Source organism: Ambystoma mexicanum, chromosome 11 (assembly GCF_040938575.1).
Source record: "Ambystoma mexicanum isolate Mex_15411 chromosome 11, UKY_AmexF1_1, whole genome shotgun sequence".
Lineage (NCBI taxonomy): Eukaryota > Metazoa > Chordata > Amphibia > Caudata > Ambystomatidae > Ambystoma > Ambystoma mexicanum.
In genome coordinates, this window is record NC_090934.1 from 1,361,821,950 (window position 1) to 1,361,846,843 (window position 24,894).

The 24,894-nt window shown below is 47.3% G+C and overlaps 1 protein-coding gene across 1 annotated transcript in view; it reads right to left on the reverse strand.

Annotated features, from left to right (window-relative positions):
• The window catches only part of ENTREP2 (endosomal transmembrane epsin interactor 2), a 1,566,028-nt gene extending 1,549,677 nt beyond the window's left edge, over positions 1–16,351 (reverse strand). Inside the window, exon 1 of the mRNA XM_069624928.1 lies at positions 14,574–16,351. Within this exon, the coding sequence (XP_069481029.1) occupies positions 14,574–14,813 (240 nt within the window). The 5' untranslated portion in view covers positions 14,814–16,351. The remainder of the gene's footprint in view (positions 1–14,573) is intronic.
• Between the last annotated feature and the right edge of the window lie 8,543 nt (positions 16,352–24,894).

The following is a 24,894-nucleotide window of genomic DNA, read 5'->3' on the forward strand; positions in this document are numbered from 1 at the left end:
GGGTGGGTCACAGTCAATAGAGCAAGCCGTTTCAGCTATTGGTCATTTTCAGTAGAGATTTTTTTTGCTATTTTGTTATTAGTTGGGAAAACACCCTGAGTAAGCGGGGGTCTTCCAGGCGTGATGGAACTCTGGCCCTCTGGGTGTATAGTGGCAGCTGCGCCCCTTTCGCATCTTACTGATGTTACCCCAAAGGGGCAGAAATGTTTGGCGCTCTTCCTCAGGAGCGAGCCATTTCAGAGCAATATGCAAGTGGGTATTGCCCGGTGGTAAGGCGCGCGTTTGTGGTCCTCCTGTGTGGGTTGCAACCCATAGAAGAAGTGACGTTGGTTTATGTTGAATGTTAGTAGAGGATTTCTCACATTGTCGGCTATTCTCCCTTCCCTTATTTGTCCTGTAAAAGAACGCTTAGGAGGCCGAATAGCAAGATCCCCGTCACTGAGGGAGGGGTATGTACATCTTAAAAAGGACTTCCTGCGAAAAGTGAACGAGGAAGAGCATATCTAGAGCAGGAAGAAGTGCCGCAGGCCCCCTTGCTCAGAGCAGAAACAGTCTCGGGCGCCCACGGGGTGCACACATTATTATGGAGACAAACACGGTCTCGGGTTAATAGCTGCCCATTATCACGAAACGGCCAACCCTCAGGGAGCTGAAACATTAAATGCCCACTGATTACACTGGTTCCTCCACGTCAGCCCTTTGCTGTCAAAGAAGGATGTATTCATTTTCAGTGGGCATTTACTGTTTCAGCTGCTAGCTGGCTGGCCATCCCTTGATGATCCACGGCTATTAACGCTGGGCCTTTTTCTTTGCTGAAGTGTGCGCTTTGCGGCACTTGCGTTACACGCTTCCTTTGCTGGAGCCCTTCGGATCGTCCCTTCCAAGTAATGGCCTGAAGGGCTCCAGCAAATGAAGCGTGTAACGCAAGTGCCGCAAAGCGCACATTTTAAGCCCCAGAACGAACATAATATAGAACGGAATCAATGGCTGTATTATAAGACTGCTGACTGGCAGAATGGAAGCCGTTGTTGCTCCCCCACACAACCCCCTACTAGGGATCGGGGCCCATTTCATTTGAGACAGTTGAAAGGCCCTGGCGCCGCACCTGCCCGTTTTCCCCTAAATAATCCATGTGCAGTTGCTGCAATCCTTCTCTGCCTGAAACGATTAAGAGAGTGGGGCCATGCAGTGGTGCCAGGCTTATAATTACAGGGCTGGGGAACCCCAAAACCTTGCTCTGGCATGTGAGGTCTGAGTTCCTACCGCACGTGAGGGGGGAGATGATTCCAGAGTTTAGGCATGAGTAGAGACCCTCCTGCCACCTCTGAAAGCAGACAGATGGGGAGGATGGTTGGAACACTCCAGGGGTTGTGGAGCTTGGTTTTCTGCAGGATCCAGTGCTAGAGGACACGTGCAGCCCGGTAGACCCTTGCGTGCAATTCTATCCACAACGCAGTGGAGGCGCCGCCGAGGGTCCCCCTTGAGCATTACCAAGAAAATGTAATAGTATACAGATTATTTCACCAAAAGGATTGGGAGACCGCACATCACACATGATTCAAGAAACAAGTTTCCTTGCGCATCCCGTGTCGGCAGCATGCCCGAGTTGCAAAACAACGGGCGGAATATAAATTCACCTCCCTGAGGGGTTTTCCGATTGGGGTACCGACAAAGCATGCCGTGCTGTGTTATTGGGAGGGCGCCCCAACTCGATGCCATTTTCATTAAGGGTTATGTTAGAGGCCATGTAAAACAAAGTGGCTAGTGGGTTACTGCGAATGTGACCACGTTTTCACAGCCTTCCCCCCCACACGGACAGTGGGTAAAATATATGAGTATTTAAGGACCCCGTATGTTCTGCCTGCTTCAAAACTCATAACAAGGACCTAAAAGGAAATCAGTAGGGATAACATAAGGAAGGTTTAACAATGACAGCCCGAAAGGAGACACGCCTAGGACAGGTCTGCCAAAAGTAGGCTGCTTGCCCCTGACCCCCACCCCTTGCTTGTGTGTGTATTGCCAGGTAGGATGCATGCAGCCTGACTCTATGGTGCATGTATGACCCTGGAAGGACTTTGCGTGTAGTCTTCACCATGATGTAGGTACCCTTCTGGGCACATATGTGGCTAGAAGCTTATAAATCCCTGGATTCCGTCACAACCAGGGAGCGGGCAGGAATTAGGAACATTGTGCACAATCAGACGTGCACAAGGCTGTTTGTGCAGCGTGGGGTCTAAGCCTCTGGCCTTTGATACCAGAAGCCTCTGGGTACATATGAGTCCAATGTGTAGGATCATCCTCCAGTGCGGCTGTGACAAAATCTCGATAAACCACGTTATATTGACTTCTACTGCGCACCGCTACCACTCAGGTGCAGTTTCCAGGTGCTCACGTGGCTCTGCAGGAGAGGGAGGTGGGTGGTTAGTGGGGAAAAGGGTGAGAGGATAGATTCAGAAGCAGAAGGAACTGGTGTCTGTGAGTGTTGTTTTGAGTGTGGTAGTTTGCGAGAGGCCTCATGCATTGTAACGTATGGGTAAGATTCCGTGCCTCAGATGTGTGGTAATGTTTGTGCTGTTGTTAGTGAGTTGTGTGGTTCTGATGGGTTGGTCGTGTCCACTGGTTATATGGTGTCCCTAGAAGAGACAGAGTCACGGTGGTCGAAGCTGTATGGTAATCCGGCCACTTGGTGTGTAGTTGCATTGTTGATGTTTTGGACTATCTGTGTTGTTTACTCTCGTGTGGAACATAGTAATGGTTCTCTGATTGTTTATTTGGGTGTGGCTAATCTAAGATCAGGTGTAGTGGCATAAGTTATGTAAGAGTAGCGGGAACGGAGAAGGGTTAATAGAGTCAGATTTTTGTTGTTGTTGGACGGGGGCCCTCTGGCACGGACCTTGGGATGCTGCTTGACGGTATCGAGGCAGGTTCTTGTGTGTGGTTCTTTTGGTCCATCTCGTCTCCTCCTAAATTGGTGGTCTTCGTTGTTGTTGTTGTTGCAGTGTTCCTTCTTGGTTGTCATTGTCTGTTGAATAGCCAGGTTTTGAGAAGTTTCCTGAAGGTAGTGTGGTCTTCTTTGGTTCTAATTACTTTGGGCATGGTGTTCTAAATGTTCGCAATTAGACATGAGTTCCTCCGAATTTCCTTTTTTAGTACTGTTTTGCCTCTATTTGTAGGTCCTTGCTGGATCTTAATTCCCTTGTTGAGTGGTACCACCTAATCTTGTCTTGGAGGAATTCCGCTCCTTGTCTGTGCAGGGCTTTGTGGGCGATGCAGAGTGCTTTGAATTTGATGCACTTTTTTAGTGGTAACCAGTGTAGGCTTTTCTGTGCTGGAGTGATGTAGTCTCTTCTCTTTCGTCTTAATAGGATACTGGCTGCTGTATTTTGCACCCTTTGGAGTTTCTTAGTAAGTCTCTCTGGAATTCCTACGTAGAGGCTGTTTGCGTTGTCGATTCCTGTGAGTATCATGGATATGATTGTGAGGGTTCTGTGTGGGAAGGAGAAGTAGGGGAGTAGTCCTCTGAGCAGTCGTAGGAGGAAGAAGCATTTTTTGGCGATTGCGTTGACTTGCGGTTCCAGTGATAGTCCGTTGTCCATGAGTATTCCTAGGTTGTTTACTACATCAGTAGTCTCTGGTTGCATTCTCATGCCGATCGACCATTCCAATTTTGGGTTCCCTCCATCGAACCCTGCGGGTGAGAGCATTATTTCCATTTTTGCAAGGTTCAGTTTGAGGTTGTTGTTTGTCATCCAGTTATAGATGTCTGTGTGGCAGTTGTTGAGTTCTGAGTCCTAAGTTCAGTTTGTTTTCACAATCAGTTGTGTGTAGTCTGCATAGTTGTAGGCGATGAGTCAGTGGGATTGGATGATTTTTATCAGTGGGCACTTGTAGATGTTGAATAGTAGAGGAGAGAGGCTGGAACCCTTTGGGACTCCGCAAGATATGTTTTAGTGCTTGGGGTGAACGGTGCTGATAGGTTTTTTCAGTTTGGTTAGCTAGGAATGAGTTAAGCCATTTTAGTGCAGATTCTTTATGCCACATTCTGTCAGTCTTATTCTTAGTGTTGTGTGGCTGATTGTGTCAAAAGCCGCTGATATGTTCAATAGTATGAGAGCCGATTGGGTGTCGTTTGGGTTTATTTTTCAGGTCGTCCCATATCGATAGAAGAACTGATTCTGTTCCTCACATTGGTCTAAATCTAACTTGTGATTGGTTGAGTTTTCTGTTTGGTTCGACGTGTTTAAGAAGGATTTTGTATGCATAGTTTTCCAGGATCTTTGCTGGGTAGGGCAGGTTGGATATTGGTCTGTAGTTGCTTGGGTCTTCTGCGCTTTCTAATTCCTTTTTTTATCAGTGGTTTGATGTATGCTGATTTGAAGGCGGACGGTACTATTTCTCTTTTGAGTGATAGATTCATTAGGTTCCGGAAGTGTGTCGCCGGGGTTCTATGGTTGAGGATTCCTTTAAAGATGTCCGGGGGACAGGGGTCCCTTGGAGATCCAGATAGGTTGGTGTCCTTGATCAGTGTGACAAATATTTAATCTGTGATTGGTTCTAGGTGGGTGAGTTTTGCTGTAATCTGTGTTTCGTCTGGTGTGTGTGGTCCAGCAGTTGTGGTTGTATTTGCCCAGGCTAGGTTGATGGTCTCCTGGATTGTGTCTATTTTTGCTCTCAGGTGGTTTGTGATATTGTCACAAAGTGTTTGTGTTAGGGTGATGCAGTTATTGCAGGAAGAAGTTTTTTTAAATCTCTGATGATTTTGAAGAGTTCTTTCTGTGTATTGTTTGCAAATTCTATTCTTGTGGCATAGTAGAGCTTTTTTGCTTTGAGGACTGTTGCTTTGTACAGTTTGAGTTGTCTTTGGTATTTTATTTTGTCTCGTCGGGTGCATTGTTCTCTCCATTTTTTTTCCATTTCGTGTATTTTTTTGGGAGTTCTTTCAGTACTTCTGTGAACCATTTTGCTGCTAGTTTTTTGGGTGTTGCTTTGAATGTTTTGGCTGGTGCTAATTGGTTGAGGGGCTTGGTGATCCAATTGTTGAGTGTGTCTTCCACTGTGTCTAAGCTTGTTTTGGTGGGTTTTATATCGCTTGGAACTGTTAGGGCTAGACGGTTTGTTAGGGCCTCTGGGGCGTGGTTGCGCATTGTCCTTCTCTGCAGAAAATTGCATCCAATGTGTGTCCAGCTTCGTGGGTGGATCTGTGTCACACTCACCCGTGTCTCTGCAGGAGCGATGGATGAGCCTCCCTTGACCCCGAGTTCTCACTTCCCCTGTTTTCACCCGGTGGGACTCCTGTCAAATACAAGATATACACTCAGACCGGAATCCACCCGATTCCCCTGGACCCTTCCCCTCACTTTACGTGTGCTGTGATGTCCCCTAAGGGCTTACCTTGATATTTAGTAAGGTGAGCACTCCATCCTGCATTTGCAGGGGCGCGTTTCGCTCATATGAATGATGCCAATGTCTCTTGGCTGAGTTCAGATGCCACACGCTGTTATATGCCTTCAGAGCGAGGCTGAGTGTTCAAGGCACCAGTTTCTTCACTGGCTAGAAAGTCTTTTCCACAAGTGAACGTTATGCAGAGAATGTTTAGTGTCCTGATTGTCCATATTGTCTTGTTTGCCAAGGTATTTTGTGGGTGAGTAGCGCTGCGTGTAGAAGTCAGCTGCTGGTAAGTAAGCGCAGCCTCTTAAATTCGAGCACGCCTGGTAATGTCTCTCCCTTTTCCCTTGCAGGAGTGGATTATGTGATATTAGCGGCTCGAGTCTGGGTTCAGGGTTACCGGAGACTTGGTGGTCTGGTAAGTTTGCACCGAGGCTTTGGTAAGTATGTACTGCGTTATGAGAGAGAGTGCAGTGCAATAGTCTCCGCATTATTGGGGCGAGCGTAATGACTACTGTCTCTTCTTTCTTTTGCAGGGGTTTGTGCGCTCGTACAACTGACCTGGATTCCAGCGTTGCGGGAAGATTCAGTGAGTATGCGCAGCGTTATTGAAGTGCGCATGCTAACGCTGTTCTTCTTTGTTCTTACAGGTGCCGGTGTTGAAGTCCCCTCTTGACCGGCGATAGCTGCGGCGTGGAGAAAGCCCGGAGTACCTGGAAGCAGAAGCAGAAAGTTCCGGAGCAGGTAAACTGAAGCAGGATGATCCAGAGCAGGTAAGATGAAGCGGAAGGTTCGAGAGCAGGTAAACAGAAGTAGGATGTTCCGGAGCAGGTAAGCTGAAGTAGGATGATCCGGAGCAGGTAAGCTGAAGCAGGATGATCCGGAGCAGGTAAGCTGAAGCAGGATGATCCAGAGCAGGTAAGCAGAAGCTGTCTGATCCAGAGCACGGCAAGTGTGTTGCTGATGCAGCTCACAGTAAGCAACACGAAGCACTGGAAGAATCTTGGGTGTGGCTTATATAGTCAGCCACACACAAACACTAGAGAGTTCATGAATTGTCATGCACTTCCTGTTTGGCAACAGGAAGCGGTAACCAGGAAGTTCCTACAAACACTTGCAAGGAAATCAGTGAGGGTATCTGCTATGGGCTTTTTGTGTGCCTATGCTTGGCCTGCCAAGCCTCCACCCAGCTTGCCCCAACTACCTGCTGGTACCCATGACAATCTCTTTACTATTTGCTTGAAATGCAAAGTTTCCAGGAGTGCGCAGAGTGAGTTTGCTGTGGACTCATTTTCTTTACGAACCACGTGTTGAAGTCTCCCAGTATGACAAGGTTATCGTGGTGGGTGGTTAATATGGCGGCATCATCCTCTAGTTTTGTTGCAAAGTTAGGGTTGTAGGAAGGTGGTCTATAGATCAGGAGGAATATTATGTTGGATTGGTCATTGAGTTCTATCTTGATGAGGAGGGATTCATAGTCTTCTGCGTTGGTTGTGACGATTCAAGATGCTCTGACATGTTCTTTGTGTATAATTGCGATTCCTCTTTCCCTTCAGTTTTCCCTGTTGGCGTGTATTATTTTACAATTGTTCAGTATTGCTTCATTCGTGATGGCTTTATAGTTGTCTGATAGCCAGGTTTCTGTGAGAAAAGGCATGTCTGTGCCTCCTTCGCTTAAGAGGTCATGGATTTCTGTTGAGTGTTTTGCCATGGATCTAACATTGAAGAGGCTGCAGTGTAGTTTGTTTGGTCTTCCTTTTGGGTTATTGTTTGTGTTGTTTGTTCTGCCCGGTGTGTTGTTGGTTGGGTTTCCGTTCCAGGTGGGATTTCCCTAGTTGAGCCTATTGGGCAGGGTGATTCTTTGTTAGTCAGTCTCTTCGTCGAGCAGACCGATAAGATTTATGGCGGGACTGGTTGGTTTTGGTTCATTCCGGGTGGTATATTACCCATCCGTTGTTCCAGTATTTGGTGATGTAGGGGCTGTGGAATGTGATGGATTCAAATGTTTCCCTTATTCTGTTTGGAATATTGGCCATGGTGGAGGTCATGTTGGGATGGCTTATTAGTTATTGTGTTGCATTCATCCTGATGGGGTCTGTATTTGTGGTGTTTATTGAGGCATGATATTTTGATCCTATGAGGTTTTGTTATTAATCCTGGAGGTCCTTTTGCTTGGTGTTGTTGATTGAAGGATTGTTGAACTGTTGATCCGAAGTGGGAAACCCTCACAGTTCTTTCCTTTTTTGTGGTGTTTGTCTTCTGGTTCCAAGGCATAAAATAAGTGGTGTTGCATAGCAATCTGCTATGCAATTTTGTCAGTTTGCTAATCAAATGGACACATGTGTAGCAAAGATAGCTATTTAAGTTGCCCTCGTCAATGAAAGCACAGCTCGCCCTGCATTCCTCTCTTGTCCTCTGTGCTCTCTTCCCCCTCTGTGCTCTCTTCCCCCTCTTTTCTCTGTCCACTTGAAGTCCTAATGAAGAGAAAGTGCAGCAATAATCATCTCCTCCCTTTTTAGTGCCAAAGGCATGTTTGGGATTGCTAGGCAAGAATTTATTTTTCAAATAATTGCAAACCAGAAATAATCGGGATGCAACTTTTATTAAGCTTTCTATATATTCTGTCTGGCAAAGACTAGTATGTGTCAACTTTATATTTTATTTAAAAGACAGTCCTGAAATTCCATTCCTAAAATGTAGGTTGTTAGATAATGCGTGATTAAAGTATTGATACTGTAAAACATTGCATCATCTCCATGCTTTACAGTAAAATTTAGGGTAGTGTATCTAAATTCCATTGTCAACTATATTTCATTTTGTTGGGGAAGATGCATCATATTGGCAAGGGAAAACTTTTGAAAATGTACATGATCACATGATCGAATGCTTTTGAGGGCAAACCTAGTTCTGTTACCTGCCGGTTGCATACATCTTGTAACTGGTGCTCAACCCATGTGTGAACCCATACTCCTTTGCATACCGCTTGACATTCTATTTTGTCAACCAGTTGCTTTATGCCAGGTACCCTGAAATTGAGATGACTACAAACTACAATATTCCATCTTGTTTGCCCAGTTCTCTGCCTGATACGCAATCCACTCTAAGTCTTTCTTTCCTCATACATAAATAAACAAAGCAAACTAAATGCTTACACAAAGTAGTGATCAATAGTCCCATCCAATCTGTACATCTACAGATCTATTGTAATACCAAACACTGTAGTTGGCCTCCAGAGCTCGCTTTGCTTAATGATTATGACTGCATTATATATTATCACCTGCAGGAGACAGCTGGCCAAACTGTTTTCAGAGCCTTTTTATCACACCTGTTTATTTGTGTCCATCCATGCAGCTAACCTTTTACATTTTATCTGTGGCTCACAAAGTCTTTTCACCCACTCGCATAGTAGAGTACATTTACATGACGGGCCAGTAGCATTTGCAAGAGACGTTTGTAACTTTTATTTAACATTTACTTTGTTTGCAGTAAATGTCAAACAAAAGTTTCACTGTGCCTTGCTGGCCTCTGGGTGGCATCACTGTGCCAAACAAAGTGGGTTTGTAGTGACATGCACCATTGTACACTAATCACATTTTAAATTTGTTGTCCTCCATTGCTATGGGTCAAGTGCATTTCTCTTAGGTTGAATAGGGAAACTAAGTTACCCGACCAGCAGGTCTAGCTGAATTTTAAAGAATTTGCAAGGCCTGACTCTTCTAGCTTATGTCTTATTTCAGCGGTATGCAAAACTGCTGTATTGTTGATCATTTCATGTCTCGGTACTAACAGCTTCTGATGACATGAACAATATTAGTACAAAATTGCTAATCAAATGGGTCTGTTTGCTAATCAAAAAAATGTTAATTAGGAAACTCTGCTAATCAATTTTTGAAAACAAATGTATGCCTTGTGGTTCTGATGTGCACTTCCTGCTCGGTAGAGATGTCTGGGTGTTCTTTTGGTAATGGTTGTTGATGGTTGGATTGTTGAATTGTTGAACCGGGGGTGGTAAACCCTCACGGTTCTTTTGTTTTACTTTCTTTTCCTTCTGGTTCTAATGTGCGCGCCCGGCTGGGTGGAGATGTCTGTGTTTAGCCTGGAAAGGGGTAGAACAGTCAGTGCAGAGGCACCTAGACTTGGGATGCTTGTCTAGAGGGAAAAGGGCTTAATAAGGGCACAACAGTCCATACAGTCACACCTTGGTTGGGATACATGGACCGAGGGAACAGGCTTAAAGAGGGCACATAAGTCAATGCAGTCACACCTAAAAACATGCGTCCACCACCCTCCCATAAATATCAAATGCACTTAGCTGGATGGTTGGAGTAAGAAATAGTACATGACGGCTACCAACCAAAAACATACCAATGCTCAGTGACCGGTTTTCTCCGAACTGAAGCTGCCAACAGCACACGAAAGCTCTCTTGATCTTCTCCCTCTCAATCCCACTAACAAACCACCAAACCCTTCCCACTACAGATCCGACAGAGCACTAAGAGAGCACGCAAGTGTGCTCGATGGACCCCAACCGGACCATAGGACTGGGGTTTCCAAACAGCACTTTAAGATGATTAGCCGCACCCGTGAGATGGATGGGGTTGCAGATTCATACTCTTGCACTAAATCAATAATGACAACTCAATGGTTTGGCAAAGGGAGTCCGTTTAATGACAAGTACAAAAAACATGGAGTTCATGAACATCAGCAACCGCTCCATCTTCCTTCTCGCTTCAACTCTAATTCTTTTTTTTTTTAAAACACAACATTTATACCAAAAACTTGTCATCACTGATGTGTAACTCTTCAAACTTAGCATGCAACTCAATTGGTTCTAGGAAGGTAACTTTAAAATAGGCACTATATCTATATATGCTAACAGGGAAAGGGGATTGGATGAAGAATGTCAGGTGGGGCAACTAAGCCCTTCCTTCAAAATGACTACTGTAAACTTCCCTGAAAGTATGACATTTTATTGGTTCTGCTAACTATAAGACCCTAGATTACACGGTCCACTATGATTGGGTTGGCATCAACCCCACTCATACTTTTCCACTTGGGTTTAGCAGCATGCAGAATAGCCGACCAGATTACACGGTCCACTATGATTGGGTTGGCATCAACCCCACTCATACTTTTCCACTTGGGCTTAGCAGCATGCAGAATAGCCATCCAGGTGCAGGGAGCTCGTCTGCACCCCAGCTTCCCTCCAATTATTGTTACAATCAATCATCACCTTAATGGTCATGTGTCAATTATTTCTTTGTGGTTGGCCTCGAGTCTGCTTTTGGTCTGGGAAAGTTAAGGCATCTAGGCATGGCAAAGGTCCATGCGTAGGTTTGAAAGTATCATCCCTTCCTGCTGGTCTGGTCATGTAATTCTGACACCGTGAAATCGTCCTTTCCGTTGTGTAATTTCATATATTTAATTTAATTCTGCCAGCCGTCTGCCATCTGTGGCTTATCTTGACCTTTCCTGAACAGGATACTCTGTTCTTCTCATTAATTGTATCCACTGTTGGTCTATTTCAGCTGATACGACCATGGCTTCTTGGCATGGTTACCTTCGTCTGTGTTTCTCTCTGTCTTTAATTCTCAATTTGTTTGCTGCGAAACTCTCCTCTTGAGACATTTAGTAACCTTTGGTTGATTCTGCTCTTGTGCGTAGTGGAAGTATACTTAAATAAAGTGCTTTCTTGAGATAGATATGTACACGTAGTGCTTGCTGCAATCTATCTTACTACTAAGCATCAGCAAGCCTCACAATGTCTGTGCTTCTTGCGGTTACTGTGCATATGTACATGTTTAAACTAACGAAATATCTTCATCGTGCATATGGCATACGTTTCTGACATCTTGGCATCAATTGTTTCACTTTAGGCTTAGGCTGTCACTTATCCATGGTGTTTCGTCTTGTTTGTCATCATTCTCAGGTCGTTGTATCTTCTGTTTGTGAGTCAGTCCAGGTTCTTATGACATCATCATTTGTCTTCCTTCAGTATCTTCTTAGTTTCTTCGGGTATTACATTCTGACAATCGTCACTCTGTCTCATTTGTCAATATGGTTTTCTCAGTGGGTACCTTACTGTACAGGTTTTCTTAGGTGTCGGTACTTCAATAGATGCTGTTATTCTGATAGGTACGGGACAGAGCCCAACTGCGGCTCTCTGCTGGTTTATCTGCTCATCATACATCACATAGTTTGGTGTGAACGTTCCTGGTACTTCAAAATATGGGCGGGTGGAGTGCGAATTGAGCTTGGCACCTCTTCTACACTAGTGTCAGTCGTGCGTGGTACAAGACCACATAACATATCTTTTGTGCTGCCATCTTTAGGGGAAAAGCTCAGAGGCTTGCGCATGTTCATGTGTTGCACTCACCTCCCTCCAATGTGAACTTTCACCACCTTCTGTATGTAACTACATCCAGTGTGTGGGGTTAGCCTCTGGTTTGCCTGTTTGATCAAATCAAACCGCTGTCTGCAGCCACCCTTAGGATGCAAACACATATGCCACATCTATTCACCTCACCACAGTGCAGGCTCACGCACTGGTGCACGTCTAAGCAGACTGCGACTAGCCTCTGTGCCAAGGCATTTTAAAGTGCAGGCCTGGCTTTTGGTGCCATGTGCAATCCCCAGCAAACCTCTGTGCACGGCCACTTCCATGGTGCGGTTTTAGCCGCTCCTGAAAATCTTTGTGCAGTCCTGGCTCAAGAGGATGACTCGGCATCTGAAGGAGCTGTGTTTCCACGCTCGGAGTGCAGCAGCCTCTAATGTGGAGGCTTAGCATCTGGAGCCTTTCAGTGAACCGGCTGCTCCAGGGCCAGCAGAAGATGCATGGGGTCCATTTGCCTACACCTGGGAAAACCTGCCTAAAGGTTTTAACAACAAAAATGCATTGATCTGGCGTCACTTAAACTTTGCAAATGCAAAAGGGCTGTGGAAAATGGTGCATGTGTTTTTGCAACACCAGGGTTTTGCAGTTTGTGCAGTTTTGTATCTATGCAGCACCAATCAGATTCCACAATCAATACAGTATAGAGAATGGGAAGATTACATTCAGTGCAATATAGATAAAGGACTTTTGTTGGGGCAGGCATTTGTGTGGCGCATAGAATATAATTAAGCAATAAGGCCCCAGCTGGGGGGTGTCATTGATATTGGCGTTTCACAACTGAAAAGAAAAAAAAAGAAAAAAAGATGGCCACCCTGGAACGGGGAGAAGTGACTACATAGCCCCTTCTTCCTTTCCATGGCAGTGTGTCACAGATCGGGAGCAGATGCGCCGAGCACACTATTGTTCCCTGCGCGGGACTAGAAATGAGAAGGTAAGTGGAGGGATTGAAATCTGTTGCAAAGTGGGGTGGGGGAACCTGGGGGGGGGCACTTACCTTGTTTCCCAGCGGGGGAGATGGCGGCCTTTAGCCCTGAGGAAGCTCAGAGTGGCGGGATTACCATATGGTACACCACCGCTCTGAGCCTTCCCATTGGCTGGGAGGACAAAGCCACGCCCCCGCCGGGTACTAATAGAGAGTATGTTCCCTAAAGTGCATCGCAATGCGTGATGGCCCGGGCGAGCCCTACGTTGAACTTCTTTCATCTTCTAGCGTATTCCCTGCTCCACACCAAAGAGCTGAGGCTGACATCACATGTTCCTGATCATTGAACACCTTTTGGAGAGGTCTCTCTTTAGTCAGCAAAGACACATTTAACGTGCAAAGCCCTTCGGTTTGCGGGCTGATGCTCTCTTATGGGAAATGAGCATCCCGCCAGCTTCTGTGTTCCTTCTGTTGCATAATCCTACATGAGGAGCAACTTGGCTACACATTATGAAGCCACCGGTTTATTGTCATCTGCACGGCAGAGGAAAGGAAGGCTGCCAGCAGGGGAGCCGAACCCCCAAAAAGATCACTCAAAGAAACGTTATTAAACTTTGTCAGACTGGCAGGTGGGCCTCAAGGAGTGAGGGCCCATTTCAGGTAATATGTAAGAAAGGCCCTGACGCCTGTATGCGACCACCTGCAGGGTAACAACTCGGCCACCCAGCATATGCATATCCCCCCAAAACCCCAGGCCAACCATTTCAAGGGTACACAAGTAGTGCCCAGTGCATGTGAGGGAGTGAACACCTGCAACTTCTGCTGGCAGAAAAAGACATGCCAGGGACTAGTATCACACACAATGTGATTAGATATAACAATGTACTTTTCTAATCAGGGCCCTCTTCTGCTCTGCCCTAAGCCATCCAGCCCTGGCCCCTATCCACCACCATCCTCATCCACCTCTGTGCCTCAGCTGAAGGCACCGGGGCACGTGTCTACTCCTTGACCTTTGGAAGGGTGTCCACTGTTCCCCGTCCCCCCCCCCCTCCTTCCCTGGTACGTGTTCTGCGGAGAGATCTGTGCGTGCAGAGAAGTAGGGTGCCAAGGCGGGAGTGGAGGATCTAAGGGGCGACAGATGCCTGGAGACACCTGCCCCTTCCCCCCCCCCCTCAGCGATCATGACTGACAATTCTGGGAACTAAACACGCGTGGCCGCATCCCGTGGGGGTGCGTGTGTCCTTCAAGGGAAGTCAGTGCAAAGGCAGGGCATGCTGGCATAGCACACTGGACCAGCAAGCAGGGAGAGGTGTCCAGCCACCGTGCCACAGCATGCGCACAGAAACACGAACGCACGGCGCTACAAGCCAGCACTACTACTCCACACCCAGACCCCCGCCCCCCCCCATCATTAAACCTGTCATTCGCTGCATAATGGTGGCATAAGCGCTATAAAAAAACAGCTTACAACATAAAGAACACACCAGAGCCATGCCTGAGCTCCCGGGGAGGCCAGAGAGGCTGCTGTGGAACTCACTGACACACTAGCTCATCAGACCACGCAGGGGCCACCTGCATTTCACCCAGTAACCCAAGGGCTTGAAATGGAGTCAGATGTGCCCAACGCATAAGCGCTGCGCGTGCAGATGACAGGAACACAGAGACACGTGCCACTGGACCACTGACATCAGGATACACGAACACAGCGTGGCTGTTTCCAGGGGCTTGCACAGGCACCTGGAACTTCAACATGCATTATTCTAGTACAACACCACCGCCACTTGAACAAGTACACACACATATAAACATGTTACTGGAGTACCACTCGCTGCAGCGCCCTGCCTAGGCGGCGAGGGCCTGACTGCCACTTACCGAGAAGCCGGCCCAGAAGGGGCAGGAGTGTCGCACCCGCGCCGAGGTGGTGAGCGCCAGCGCCGCGAAGCTGACGGCGACGATGAGGCACCCGAGCACCATCTGCGAGACGCCGAGCGACAGCATGATGCGGGAGCGGGTGCGGTACTCCCGCAGCCGGGACAGGCTGCGGGACAGGGCGGCGGGGCTGAGGGATGATCGGCCCCCGGGCAGGGCGCTCACCATCGGCCTCATCATCATCGGGGCTCCCTCCCCAAAGCTGCCGCCAGATCTAGAAGAGGCAGGGGCCAAAGTTCGACTCGAAACTGCAGCCGAGTGCGCAATGCACAGGCAGGCTACATGGGGCCCGCAGCCAACCTGCGAACAAGAACGCGGCACCAAACGCGGAGAGAGGCGATGAGGGCAAGGCAGGTGCAGGAGGAGTGCCTTGGAGGTGGTCGGGGGTGGGCACGGCGAACACCACTGCAACTTTCAAAACAGAACGGGCCCCGGACCCAGATCCACGGTGAGGCACTTGTCCCAGGCAGCAGTCAGATCCAAGCTCATCAAGGAAGGCGGTGGGTTGGGGGCTGGGGGGGTGCACACAGTCCCGGTGTGCAAGGGGTGGGGTGCTGGAAGGAGAGCCAAGGTGTGCAGGACTATCCGAAATCCTCAAAGGCGCACAGGCGACCAGATCCACATCGTACCGGGTCCAAAGCCAGAGGGTGCACGTGGGATACTGTCCCACTCCTGGCCAAGGGCACCGGCTGCCAGCTGCAACCCCAGAAGGACAACAAGAGGAACCTGCAGACGCGCAGGGGCAGCCGAGGAGGGGAGTGTGCTCCAGCTGGCTGGAAGCGCCGCCGAAATGACAGGGGGAGGGGCGCAGCAGTCCAAAGAGATGCTCCGAAAGGGGGGTGGAGGGTGCACAGCGGTGACCAGCAGCACCCCGGGCTGCACCGCCCCCCCCCCCAGCAAAGCGCAATGTCAAAGCAGCCGCAACCCCTCCCCGCGGCGAGCCTGGTGCAGGCGAGATTAGGGTGCAGGTGCGGAGGTGTTCAAGGACGAGCGTCTCCACTCTCCGGGGCCCCGTCTGTGAGTGTGGCGTGCGTGTGTGTCTGTGCACAGGCGCCGCCGCCGTGGAGACCAGCAGCTCGAGACAGCAGCACAGCCCTCAGTCACCCCGGCAGCCTGGGCTGGCGGGCGGGCGCCCCAGCCACCAATTCCGCAATATGCGTGGAGCCCCCCAGACCCTGTATCCAATAGGTGGTCGGCCTGAGATCGGCATCGGCAAGCCAGCAGCCGACAGGATGGTCTTCCCCAGCCTCAGGTGCGCTTCCCGGAAAAGCGCCCCCACCCTAAGAAGGAGCTGTGGGGACCAGCAACCCTTCCTCTGATGAATAGAGACACATGCCCCCCCTCTCCAGAGAGGTGAGCGAGCCGTGGGGTTTGGGGGGCTCCGCCATTCATTTCATAGCAAACAATGGCACATGGATTATTTGCAAGCGCTGCACATTTCGTTTGGAAGTGACTTTTTCTGAAAACACACGTTTGTAAAAAAACAAAACACAGAACGTCTCCTGCGGGCGAAGAGGCGTCGTTTCCCTCGGCGGTGTGGTTTGCTGCTAACAGAGGCAATTTACAAAGTGGTGTGCCTCATTGCCTCTGCCCTGGCAGGCAAGGGTGGGCTGCACGTCTGGTGGAGGGCTCCCCTGGGGTGCACACCCCCTCCCTCTCCTTCTCCGCCCGGGCGGGGGTGGCTGGGCAGCGGTGGCCAGGGCTGAGCGCGGAGGACACCGGTCCCCGCTTGCCTGCCTACACGGCTTGTTTACACTCAGGCGAGAGGAAGAGCCGCCGGGTCCCTGAGGGAGCCCTGCTCTGCAAACCGAACACAAGCGCCCCCCTCGCTGGCAGCCAGCGGAGGTGAGGAGAGGGGCAGGAGGAACGGTTCAGCCGCGGCCCCCCAGGCAGGGAAATGCCACACCAGCAAGGAAGCCGAGGTGTCAATGGAAATAATCTGTGGAGCCCAGAGCTGACTGACCCCAGTGCTGTACAGTGACGACTTCAAGCATTGTTGTGTTGTTGGCAATAAAAGGCAGTGGTTTATATTGCACAAAGTATAATCATAAAACATATTTCGGTAAATGTATTCATTCCAAAACACACAATGATAAACACTGTTGTCTTTTGGGCACAGGGACCAGGGGGCGCCTACCTGACCCGTGCCACACCTGGATGGGTTCCCCGAAAAGTTACGACTCTACCTGCATCCGATTGTGGCTACATTATTCATGGCTTCAGAGTGGAATTGATCCATTCCTTTATCCGACAGGTGCACCCCGTCTTTCTGGAAAAGCTCCAGGTCTGCTAGGGAAATTGCAGTGTGTTCGATGAATTGAATTCCCCTCCTGATGCAGAATTTTTCCACCCCCCTATTAAGCTTTTTCCTGGCTATGTCTATTGCTGTATAGGAATTGGTGCCCTGCTTTTCTGGGTAACATGGCCGAATAGAACATTCCGGTCTCTTTCCAGTTGTGCGCTATTCCTGCCAGCGATGCGCATATGTCTGCCAGCAACTGTTTTCTGCCTTGATCTCCCAAATCGTTGCCTCCCAGATGTACAATTAAGAATTCTGGTGGTTCCCTATAGGCTACCCGGTCCGCCAGTCTGTCGTGTATGTCAGACCATTTCATGCCCCTGTACCCCCCCCCCACGATGTGATGGTATTTCTAAATACACCGGTTTGTCTTTTGTTTCTTCGGACCATCTCCCTGTCCTGAAAATGAATGAATGTCCTACGATCCATGCCGATTTGACGGGGTGGGGGGGCGTCTTGTTCTGTCAAGGAAAATATGGTTATAATAGTTCTGGCCTTATGTATCTTTTATAACAATCAGACCTCCAGCCCCCGATTTGTTTTCACTTTCTGAGCCACAAGAACCTCCTTGCCATGCGGTTGTTGCTGCACCTATTCTGAATGAGTGGGTCCTGTACGCCACGCTGTCCCAACCTGCTTTTCAATGGTTTTCTTGAGTACTGTCTGAAAATGACTGAGTGCCCTGCCATTCTCGTGTACCAGGAACCCCCCCCCAATGCACGGGCAGTACATAAGGTACTGGTTTGTGATACATACTGGGCAGTTTGTTGTTAAATCGTGATTGCCCTTTTGTTCGCTGTCTTGGATGTTTGTACGTCTATTGCAATACAATCCTCTTTTACCTGGATCTCCAACATGCCTAAACCATCGCTGGCCTTAGTGTTTGATGCAATGAGCTTGCTGACCCTAAAAGCCCCAAAATAAGCAATAGCAAATGCTGCCTTACACAGCTGTGTCTCAGATTTATGCGAGCACACGGTTTCCAGCAATGTTAGTAGTATCGTGATTTTCTCAAAGTTTAAAGGATGCCTCTTGTTCATGGGTGGGCCCTCTAACTTCTGTAAGAGGATTCAATTCAACACTACAGCTAAGTCAACGCCTAGTCTAGAATACTGAATGAAAACCCTTATTGATATATCTTTATGTCCAGTTCATGCGTTCTGGATGACTACCCCTATATAACACCCCTCTCTTGGAATCCCCCTGACCCCACTGAGCCAAGAAGTAGTTCTGTTTTGCAAGTTAAAAGGTTTATTTGATAATTTAAACAATAGATATATATATATATCACACTTTATAATAAATTAATAATTGAATATCACACTTAATCTGAGCAGTAATCAATAATGGATAGTGTGGCACTGGCACACTTGTGAATAGGAACAGAAGAATAATGTGGTAGAGAATGCTTTATATAAGTTCAGATGGATGTAATGTTGAATGAAAATGCAATACAGAAAATACTCAATATGATTTCAACAAAACAATGTAATCACTTTTCTCTGGCAATCCCCTCCCCCCTTTATGCAATGCAAGGAAATGGAAGGAAAGCACACAGTTCTCAGAAATGCAATCAAATGTAATTCAGTTCACCCCAGCAAGCTTAGACTACAGAAGTTTGAAACACAGGCCCAAAATGCTTTTATATGTGCTGGCAATGAAGTGAAAAATATGCTAAAATGCTTTTAATTCCCTCTTGAGGTTCAGGGTGAGTGGTATCAAGTTAATATTAGTCCAGGCTCACTCTAGCAATGATTCAGGGATGGTTCTTAAGAGGCAAACGAATTTTTAGCAAGGAAAGCAAGGAAGCTGCTGTTTTCACACGTGGAGAAATTGCAAATCGCGGTAAAATTCTCGAATGTGTTTTTCGCGATTGCGGCAAATGTATAGAGAATTGGAATGCGGTTCTAGGTTCGTTGAAAAGCCAAGATTCCCAGCTTTCAGAGGAAAGTTACTGCAAGTTCCTAGCACAAACGGTTACGGAGTTATGAACGATTTTGTGAAGGTTGTTTTTCGGATTTGAAAAACTTGCAGCTAAAAAATGACAGGTGACAGCTTTGCAAATGACAGGTGACAACTTCTAGGAGGCAGTTCTGGTTAGATTAAAATAGATTGAATTATATTATTTTAACTAAGAGATTGGTTCTGCACAGTTCTGCTAGGTACTCACAATATATTTTTGAAATAAATGGGCCTCGCCACGGATCTGGTCAGGTTTTCTTCACTCGCCACGGACGGTCTCTGCGCACAGCGTCTGGGTCAGCTCTACTCTGCTGGTCTGGGTCTCTGGTTCGGATCAGGTCTGTGGGTCCGGATACAGCGGTCTCCGGTTCAGCTGGTCTCTCTCTGGATACAACACTGCTCTCTGGCAAATGGCAAGAGTTCTTGCAAAGAATTCAAACAGCTCGCCTGGCTGTGATAATGGCAATGATTTGAGGCCTGCTAAAGAGGGATTTAGCTTGTAGTTGACCTCTCTGCTACAAATTCTGAAGTAAAGAAGGTGGATATATTGAAGTCTCTATGTTGGCTCTCTGGAGGTTGATGGAGGTAAAGTATGGATTTTCCCGGCAGAGCGTCCCGCAGCAGATGGAATAGAATGTCCCTATCTGTCCTGACTGTCTGCTTTTATGTGTTTTGAAAGTGGGTGTGTGTGCAGCATCACTAGCCAGCCCCTCTCTCAACTGCCCATTGGCCCAATTCTCCCCTCTCCCATGATTGGGGAAGGAACTGTGAGTCAGAGTGATGCTGTAGGTTTTATGGGTCAGAGGATCCTCCCCTGGTCAGTTTGCCAACAAAATCTATATTTGATTCAAATACAGACTTCTCAAATACATAGTGGTTTGTCATTGCATGTGCATATTACCTATCACATGAGGTAGTCTCTGTCCCAAATCTGTAACTATGTGGCAGTCACAAGTCTGTCCCTCAGTTTATTTACACATTTCGATTTTTGGTAATTTTAAATCCAGTTTCAGTTTAAGCCGCTGCAGACCTGCAGAGCTCAGCCAGTCTTGTTATAAACCTTCAAGTCACTTCAGAATATAACTTTACATTGTATCCACCTCTCAGTAAGTCTTTCTTTGGCCTGCTTTGGGTTCATTTATTCAGTTTTACACAAATGTCTGGTGTTGTTTTAAAACGCCGGCTTTCTGATAGTGGTGAGTACTGGTAATGCAACCATTTTTGGGATTTTTCTTGGATTAATGCATTCCAAACGGGAATGGTTCTTACATGGTAGTAAATCCTTGCTTAACATTGTTTTGATGGGGCTCCTTACAGTAAAATGGTTATGTGGAACCCCACAAAAGGGTTGAATCTTTAAAGTGGTCTGGTGAGCCACGATCTCAGCAACTTTTTGACATCAGTAACAGTGGATTTTGTTAACAAAGATCTTTCTTTACACTGGTGGGTGGCAAGTGAGGTAACCATTTTGGTGTGCGCACAAACTGCGTGGTTCTCCTGGATTCTGGCGCACTTGTGGGCTTTTTGGCCATCTTGGATTTTCTAAGCCCACAGCACCAAATGTTGCAGCATGATAGCTCAAACGTGGGTCAGGACACCCAACACTTCCCCCATCCTTTTAGTGCATAAGTTATCATTGTGCTGTGCGTTGGATCGGATCCCCCTTGGATTTTTGCCAAATAGGCAACCGCTTATGGATGCCTCTTTGCCCATTCCTTTTTCTTCTTCTGATTGTATGCCCATTCTAGAAAATTATTAATTTCCTTCGTTGTTATTAGCTCTACATGTGATTTCTATGTAATCTTTACTACCGTTTCCAGACACTTACTATATAGTTTTACTGTGTTGCTTGCCAAGGCTTTCTTGGCGAGCTCCAGCAACAACAACCCAGTTGCAGGGTCTGTTTAACTGCTAGCACGCATGCTCCCGCTAGTGCCTGTTTCTGAGGTGCTTGTTTCCGCTGTTATCCCGCTTTGACCCCGGACGTTCGGCGTTGGCGCAGGTGTTGCCTTTATTAAACTCTGGTTATTTCTGCTAGTATTTCCCAGCATTCTCTGGGCACTTCTGTCCTGCTTTTGTCTGCCTCTGGCCTCATTTGGTGAAATGTGTCCCACTGAAAGCGACATAATGCATCTGCAATGTTATTATCTTTGCCGGCGATGTGCTTAGCTGTTAGTTCAATATTTATATTCAGAGTTATGGTGGTCATGGCCCTTAGTGTTCTAGAAACCAAGTGGCATCTAGTTGATCTCCTGTTTATGGTCACTATCACACCCATATTGTCTGAGCATGCAATTAGGTCTGTGTTTGCTAGCCTGTCGCCCCATATATGTAGCGCCAGCCAGATTGGTCTGGTTTCCAGCAATGTTATGTTCTTTGCCAGGCCTTGCGTGTGCCATGCCTCTGGCCATGGCCCTGCACACCATGCGTTTCCTAGTATTGCTCCAAAGCCTTTGCTGCCAGCAGCATCTGTAAAAAGTACCCTTTACCTGTCAGTGTTATATGGCATGCGCCATAATTTTTTCCCGTTGAATTTAGCTAGTAACTCTTCCCATATTAGCATATCTTTCTGTACTTCATTCCCTAACCTTATGTGAAGTTGGGGTTTAGCGCACCCTCTGGTCTTCATTTCCAAACTCCTTGAAAACACTTTCCCTTGTGGGATTACTCTGGCTGCAAAATTGATTCTTCCTGCTAAGGATTATATCTCCTTAACTGTACCCTTGTTTTGTCCCCTTAGAGATCTGATATTTTTGAGCAACTCATCCCTTTTCCCTGCTGGAATCCTGGTTTCACCTGCCGCTGTATCTACCTCAATGCCTAGAAAAGTCAAGCTTATTGCTGGGTTGGTGGTTTGATCTTTTGCCAGGGGGATTCCCCATTGGGCTGCCATTTCTATCATTTCTCCCAGAGATTCCCCGCACTCGGTAGTTCCTGGCTGTCCTATTAGTAGGAAATCATCCAGGTAACGGGCCACCTGGGCCCCCCAGTCCTTCTTTCAGCAAAGGCCATTGAAAGAAGGAACTGAATTGCTTGAATAGTGTGTATGATATTGTGTACCCCATAAGTAGGCATATTATTCTCAAATGTAAAACCCAACCAGGGCTGTGACTTGGGATGGACTGGCAGTAGTCTGAATGCAGATTCTATATCTACTTTTGCCATTAATGCATTTTCCCCACATTTTTGACAAGTCTAAGTGCCTCCTCAAAGTGTGTGTGACACTGCTGGTTCTGTATTTGGTATTACGTCATTTACACACTTGCCCCGTGGATACGACAGGTGGTGTATTAATCTATATTGCCCAGCCTCCTTTTTGGGTACCAGACCCAGCGGTGAGCATATGTATTCACTGAAAGGCATTACATCCCAAAGCCCCCCAGTTCTCCCTCGATCTAACTCTTTTTGTAATTTCTTTCTTACCAGTGAAATGTTTTCTCTTGCTGATTTTAAGTTTAATGGTATCAATCTGGACCCCTAGCCTTCGAACGGGATGCTAAAGACTTCCATAAAACCATTTTTTATTGACTGCCCCATTTCCTTGTCGGGGTAAGCTTCTAATAAATGCATACATTTCCTTATTTTAATGGGTGTCTTACCGGGTGTTAAGTACTTTTCAGCATTGTTCTCCTTGCCTCTTTCACACGGATATTCCAGTGTTTTTTTTAGTGTTCCACCCAGCGCTAAGCAGGTTTTATGGTTCCTCGCTTTTCGTGATTTTACTGGATAGTCTAGTAGGTTGCTGCTGTGTTCACCCCATATTTGGTGCATGCATGCTTATATCTGCACTCCTTCCTCCATGAATAGTACCCTTTCTCAAATTTCCAACATGCAATATTATTCTTGCTGGGATTATGTGGCTTGTTTGCGTTCTGGCTGCAGGTATATTACCTAGCCAGTCATGGCTGTTTTTTTACGGAAGGGAAGCTCACTCTTTTTTTAGTGTTCTGGGTCCATGCATTTCCCAGTGCTAGTCTGCAGGTTTTTTGCATGCACCATGCTTTTTTCTGCGCAGCATGGGGATTTCGTTTTTAATACCTCCTGAATGTAGAGGCTTCCTGCACCTCGTCCCATTCTATTTCTGGGCGTGTGGCCGTGTCCCTCCTGAAATGATCGTCATAAGTGAGCCAACCCCCCCCACCCCAAAGGTTTCCCTTACCTGCCTGATTTTATCCTGGTATGCGAACAGCGCCCTGCCTTCATTTGGAAATTTCTCCAATACTACTGTTGCCATTATGTTAGAAGCTTTTGACCAGTTGTCAAAATGTTGTTCTACTCGTGATTGTCTAGCTATGACCTTATCTTCCACCTTTTTGGGATCCCTGAATACATCATAGCCTTTTTGTTCAGCCTCTAATAAGTAAAGTATTTCTATAAAGTCTTTCTTCCACCTTTTTCTTTTGCTACCTGGTCAATGTTCAATGCTAAGGATCTCTTGAACCGGTTCTGTATCTCTTCCTCTAGCTCCCTGTTTATGGACGGTATTAGTGATGGAGTGACCACATTGCTCCCTTCCTGGGGTCAGCCCATTCTTGGGTCATTGTGGGTGGAATTTGCTGGTGGGCCTGTGTCCTCCATCTTGGGTGCTGTCGATATGGCCTTAGTTGTGTGTGCACTTTCTGTAATGCCTTGGGTGTCACTGTGTTCCCCCATCCAAGCCCTTAAATGCCCGTTTCGTTTAGCACATTTTCCTCATTTGCCCCTATGTCCCTTAATCATTTCCCACCAATTCTGTCACCATCTTTTCCAACCTATCAAATTTAGCATTTACTATTAATTCTTGCTGTGTAATGTACTTGTTCGCAAAAATATCCATCAATTCAGTCATGCTTGTCTCTTTTTTTAGCTTTGTTTTCTTTCTCTTCCCTTCAGTGTCTGCTTCCACTTGTTCCTCTGTTGTAGTTGGTTTCCCACTGTCCTGGGCCTTCTTTTTTGGTGGCTCACCTTTGTCCAACTTTATGATATCCGCTTCATCATCTGTGTCATCCCCTAGCCTCTTGCGGACCCAGGCCCAACTGTATATTTTCTCTGCAGCTGCTGGCCATTCCATTCATCTGTCCCCTCTTTTCTCTTCATTGGACAGGCCCTTTTCTGCCATTTTTTCTTTCACCAAATGATGTCCTTTTGCATGTGCCGTTCGACTTGCGTGATTTGTTTTAACCTGTCAATCTGTAAGCCTTTAATTCAACAGTCTTCTGGGTGTTTTACTGCTTTTTGTTTTGCAGCGTTTAGTCTTTTCTGCAAGCTATTTCAAACACGAGGATTCAGCTTGCATGTTGGCCTTCCCAAGATGAGCTTGAATGCACGAATTGCCACTTGCCTTAGATAGCCAACAAGTGCACTGTAAATTGTTGAAGAGCTCACCTCTGCTTTTTCTCGCTTTCTCGTGGTGCACATGTGATTATCGCTGGCCAAAAAAGAAGCAGAAATGCCTTTTTAGATTTCCGAGAATGTCTGGCTTGGCAGAGAGTCACACGGGGAGTCCGGGGACAGTGGCAATTCATGGACGTTCCAATTTAAACTAGTATCAGCGCCCCCGAGTGAATGCTCTCCTGACAAGGCACTCTGAAAGGCCTCCACCTGGAGAACATCAGTAAGCGCAAGTGTTATGGGAGATTAAACTGGCAATCCCCTTCCCTGCCCGCCTCGCCAGTTTTGCTTGCACTATAACTCTGTGAAGCCAGTGGAGGTAGTCAGCCCTGGTGGTTGCTTGGCAACCCTGGCCGGGCTCTCTTCTCGGTGTTCTTCTCCTGCTTGCCGGGCCCCCTTGCAGAAGGCTGTGGATGCATTCCAGATCTTGTCTCTGTCCATTTGCAGCCTGACTAGATGTCTTTCCTTCGCCGGCAGGGACATCCTATATTCAGGTACCTTTCAAACTTCCACGATGCCTGCATTTTTGGCCTCCTGTAGTGTCGTGCCCACTTCTACGCCAATCTGATTCCCGTCCTTTCAGCCTTGCTGCTGTTGTCCCAGCTGCCGCTTGTTTGTGCTGTTCTGTTGGAG